The sequence below is a fragment of the Danio rerio genome, chromosome 1, assembly GCF_052040795.2.
Source record: "Danio rerio strain M-AB ecotype USA chromosome 1, GRCz13ab, whole genome shotgun sequence".
Classification (NCBI taxonomy): Eukaryota; Metazoa; Chordata; class Actinopteri; order Cypriniformes; family Danionidae; genus Danio; species Danio rerio.
This window is the reverse complement of record NC_141021.1, coordinates 60950554-60955836: the sequence shown is the minus strand read 5'-3', so window position 1 is coordinate 60955836 and position 5283 is coordinate 60950554. Positions and strand designations below refer to the sequence as shown.

At 41.1% G+C, this 5283-nt stretch overlaps 1 protein-coding gene across 1 annotated transcript in view; it reads right to left on the bottom strand.

The window, feature by feature from the left end:
* Positions 1-686: 686 nt before the first annotated feature.
* Positions 687-5283, bottom strand: part of LOC147837591 (uncharacterized) — a 29113-nt gene continuing 24516 nt past the window's right edge. Inside the window, exons 6-8 of the mRNA XM_087238386.1 lie at positions 5036-5203; positions 4499-4955; positions 687-2464 (exon numbers count right to left, since the gene is read on the bottom strand). Coding sequence (XP_087094512.1) covers positions 1335-2464; positions 4499-4955; positions 5036-5203 — 1755 coding nt within the window. The 3' untranslated portion in view covers positions 687-1334. The remainder of the gene's footprint in view (positions 2465-4498; positions 4956-5035; positions 5204-5283) is intronic.

Here is a 5283-nt window from a genome sequence, read left to right as displayed (position 1 = left end):
GTTCGGCTCACTCCACTTCATAGCTTTACGGGGTGGGGGGAAAGGGGGGCGTTGTTCTTTTCTCTAATTCAATGAACTTAAAACTTGAATTCATTTCTAAAATTTTGTTTTGATCCATATTTCAAGTGTAAAATGTGGGATAATCAGCACTGTTGTTGCAGTGGTTTGGACTTGTGCTTTATACTTTAAATCATGATCTCCCCCCTCCCTACTAGTTTCTACATGAAAATAACGTCTAAACACAGTTTGAAGTCTGACATTTTAACGATCAAATTCAACAATAAAAAGAAAATATTACAAACAATACAAACATAGAATAGAAAAGGAAGAGAATACACATTAACATGTTCAGTAGAAGTCAGCGTATTCATGAACCTGACTAAAGTGAGCCGCGTCATGGCGTCATTTCCAAGATGGCGGCCGTTTTGCGCGTAGCTACCGTGAAACACAAATAAACTTTAAAGTAGTTTAACAGTGAATCCCACAAATAGTTTATTTCTACGACAGCAACTCTTAAGTGCAATATAAGGTGTTACATTAGCCCATACATCTATGCTTTATTTGTTTTTCCATCAAATGTTTAACATTATCAGTTCTTTTAGTATTTGCTTTAGCCATATATGGCAGGATAACATGTTAATTAATATGTGAAGGTGACATGTGTGAAGATTACGACAGCACTCAACTTCAAAAAGAGGACTAAAACATCAGTTTATTTACAGAAGGGGGAAGAGTGTCCATGATCACCCTGCTAAAAAATCCAGCTTAAACCAGCCTAGGCTGGTTGGCTGGTTTTAGCTGGTCAACCAGGCTGGTTTTAGAGAGGTTTCGGCCACTTCCAGGCTGGTTTCCAGCCATTTCCAGCCTGGTCCAGCTAAAACCAGCTTGACCAGCCTGGTTTAAGCTGGACATAGCTGGTTTTGGCTGGGCTCCCAGCTTGGCTAGGCTGGTCAAGCTGGTTTTAGCTGGTCATCTCCCAGCCTGACCAGCTAAGACCAGGCTGGAAATGGCTGGAAACCAGCCTGGAAGTGGCCAAAACCCCTCTAAAACCAGCCTGGTTGACCAGCTAAAACCAGCCAACCAGCCTAGGCTAGTTTAAGCTGGATTTTTCAGCAGGGCAGCTTTAAAATATCATGATGAAATATAAATATTAAGTCTTTGATTCAAAAACACACACCGATCTAAACATTACGGTGAATTTAAAAAACAGGATGCATATCCAGTAATTAAAGCTGAAAAACAATATCGTTTTAGCTTTTAAGCTTTTGAAACTCGTGTAGCAACACAGCTTGGTGTTTTTAAAAACACACTATTAATGTAATTACAAAATTAAACTATGAGGATTCTGAGACGGCGTGTTTCTTCTTGTGTGTATTCAAAAGCCATGGGAAACTGAATCTCTCGCTGCAGATGGAGCAGTGGTACGGTTTTTCCCCTGTGTGAATTCGCTCATGATTGCGAAGAGTGTCTGGTCGTGTGAAACACTGGTCACAGTGCGAGCATGTGTACGGTTTTTCCCCTGTGTGGCCTCTCTGATGAATTCTGAAAGAAAGGCTTCTCGTAAAGCTCTTGCCGCAGTCGGGACACAAGTACGGTTTCTCTCCGGTGTGAATTCTCTCGTGGGTTTTCTGGTGTGACTTACTTCGGAAACGTTTGTCGCAGTGAGAACACTGATACGGACGCTCTCCAGTGTGCATCCACTCGTGTTCTTTCAAGGAAGACTTACTAATGAGAATTTTCGGACAGTGTGAACACTGAAATGTACTGTCTCCAGTGTGAATACTCTTGTGGGCTTTCAAGATGTTCAAATTAGAGAAGGATTTCTGACAGTGTGAACACTGATACGGTTTCTCTCCAGTGTGAATTCTCTCGTGGGTTTTCAAGTGCTTTTTAGTACCAAAACTTTTCCCACATTGCGAACACTGATATGGTTTCTCCCCGGTGTGAATTCTCTCATGGTGATTCAAGTTTGAATTAGTACCGAAACATTTCTTACAGTGTGAACACTGATACGGTTTCTCTCCGGTGTGAATTTTCTCGTGGTTTTTCAAGTTCATCCTAGTTCGGAAACTTTTCTGACAGTGTGAACACTGATGCGGTTTCTCTCCGGTGTGAATTCTCTCGTGAGCTTTACAGAGATATAACTCAAAGAAACATTTCTGACAGTGTGAGCACTGATACGGTCTCTCTTTGTTGTCTGTTTCGTCAGTGTGCTTTTTCATATGGCGCAACAGATAATATTTTGTCCCGAAACACTTGTCGCACTGGTTGCAGTGGAACGGTTTTTCACCAGTGTGTGCCCTCAGGTGAACCCCAAGTATTGAAGCTGATCTAAAACTCTTCCTGCATTGCTCACAGTGATAATTCTTTGGCTTTTGAGTTTTTTCAGAGGAACTCTTCCCTGTGGGCTGCTGTTTAGATGTAGAGGGCATTTCTCCATCACATTGTGGATCAGCAGCAGCATCTGTAAACGAAATAAAGACTGAAATTTTTACATTTTCTAATGTGGTTATTGAATTGCAGACGTTTGTGATTTAAGTAAAGATTATCGCAATATTTAATATCACAGAAAAAAAATCACATTTTTCCAATATCATACAGCCCTATCCCAATTCGCCCTTAGCCCTTCCCCATAGTTTGGCAAGATCAGATGAAGGGGTCGGGGTGTCCCAATTCTCTTTAGCTTGAAGATGTAGGGCTAAGGGAAAGGGCTAGACAGCCCTTGAAACAGAGATTTTCCAGGACCACACTAGAAAATAAGAGGTAGGAAAGTTTTCCACAATACACCAGCTACAACAGCAACATGGCTGCACACGTGAGTCAGGAGATACACAAATTTAAGTTTTTTTTTGGCATTAAAAAGAAGTTTTATAAAAAAAAAAACAAGCATACATTTAGGCATGGGCCGGTATAAGATTCTGAAGGTAGGATAACCTTGGATAAAAATATAATGGTTTCACGGTATCACAGTATTGTTTATTTAAAATATTTTGAAGCAGTAAACATGTCAGGCTACATGAATTATTGATTTCTGCTGTGTTCATTTGTTTCAAAAACAGATTGAGAAAAGAAAAAGCCAAATTTGGCTATCTATAATCCATAATAATATTTCTTGTATAGTATAACCCCAAATCAGAAAAAGTTCACGAAAAACACAATAAAAAAGGAGTGATTTATAAATTTACTTTGACTTGTAGTTCATTACAGTCAGTACAACAAACATTATTTAATGTCTTTCTTGTGATTTTTATTGTATTTTTCCCCAAAATAAACAAGCATGTATTCCAATTTTGGTTCTTGCAACACGTTTCAAAAAAGTTAAAGCTGTAAAGCATTTACCACAAAGCATTAACTTTGCCATTCACAACACTGAAAAGACACAAAAGGACCTAAGACACCAAGTGACGACTGTTTCAGGTGTAATTTCATCCCATTTTTCCTGCAAACAAGTCATAGGGTGGGAATGAGTACGAGGACTTAGTTGCTTCAAAATGCGCCACACATTCTCTATTGGAGACAGGTTGGGACTGCTGGCAGGCCAGTCCAATACCTGTATCCTCTTTCTCCGCAGCAGGACTCTGTAATGTGTGCAGAATGTGGTTCTGTTCTGCATTGTCTTGTTAAACTCTGCATGAGCGTCCCTGGAGAAGAAGGCAGCATATTAAGCTCCATAATCTCTCTGTACAGTTCAGCATTAATGGAGCATCACAGAAGTGCAGGCCAAGGGCACTGACACAACCACATCCCACGACAGAGCTTGGCTTTTGGACTTGTTGCTGGGAACAGTCTGGAAGAGCCTTTTCTTCTTTGGTCTGGAGCACACACTGTCCATTTCTCCCCCAAAAAACCTGAAATACTGATTCATCTGAGCACAGTACATGTCTCCACTGTGTAATGGTCCATCCCAGATGCCTCCGAGCCCAGAGAAGTTGGCACACTGTTAACATAGGGCTTCCTTTTGGCACAGTACATTTTTTTTTACTGACATTTGAGGATGTAACTCTGTATTGTGGTACTTGAAAAAGGTTTCCCGAAGCAGTCCTGAACTTATGTGGTGATGTGGCTTAGAGATGAATGAGGACTCTTGATGCAGCGCCCCCTGAGGGATTGGAGATCACAGTTGTTCAGCTTAGGCTTGTGCCCTTGTCCTTTACGCACTGAAACTCCTGCAGATTCCTTCAATCATTTAATGATGTTCTGCACTGTTGAAGGTGAAATATCCACGTCTTCCTCTCTTTCTTTAAGGAACATTGTTGGAACATTTGCACATCACTATTTAACCAATTTACCTGATTACTAGCCCTAAACTGCTCCTGTCCTAACCTTTTTTAAAATGTGTTGCAAGAACCAAATTGGGGAAGGGCAGGAGTAAAAATAGAATTATGATTGGGCCTTATGGAATTCTTTCCAAATAGAGATATTAAAGTGAAATTGTATTCATATCTCTATATTTAACATCGCATTTTTCCAATATCATGCAGCCCTATGTGTGACATACCTAGAGAAACAAAGTCATCATCATCATCATTATCATCCACATCCTTGTTACGATCGTCATCATCATCATCATCATCAGGTTTTTCATCTGAAGTGTTTTCTTCTTTTTTGATCTGGATCAGGTTAAGGTATTGCTCCAGTTCAACATAACGCATCATTGGCGTCTGCTGTGCTCCAACATCATCTTTTCTATCTTCATCATCATAATCACCATCATCATTCTCCTCATCCTCCTGATATTCTTCTTCTGTGGTGTTTTCCGTGCTCTGCATTATGGTTCTGCAGTCCTCCTCCTCCTCTACGGAGCACATCTTCAGTGTGGTCTGCTGTTCTCCAGCGTCTGGCTCAGAGCTCTGATGATCCTGAGCGTCAGTATAACAGAGTAAAGTCAGGCTGAGCTCTGAGTTCTGCGTGTCTCTGGATCTCTGAGCTCTGACGCCGCACAGCGAATCCTGACGCTGAAAAACACAAGAAACATCAGCTGCGTCTGACAGAGAGCTCATCAATCCACCTTCAGGACATGAAGATCTGCTCAAACCTCTGGCTGGAGTTTCTCTCCTCTTTCTCTCAGCTTGGCCTCCAGCGACGCCACCTCTTTCTTCAGCTGACAGATTTGACGGATGAAATCCTCAATATCCAGCATGGACAGATCAGTTCCTACTGATTTACAGCAGCTCACGTCCACCTGCACCTCCATGCTCAACATCTGCACACAAACAGTAAAACACATTCAATATTATGTGTGTTGCACATTTGTAAATAACTCAAACACAGCATGACTTTGTT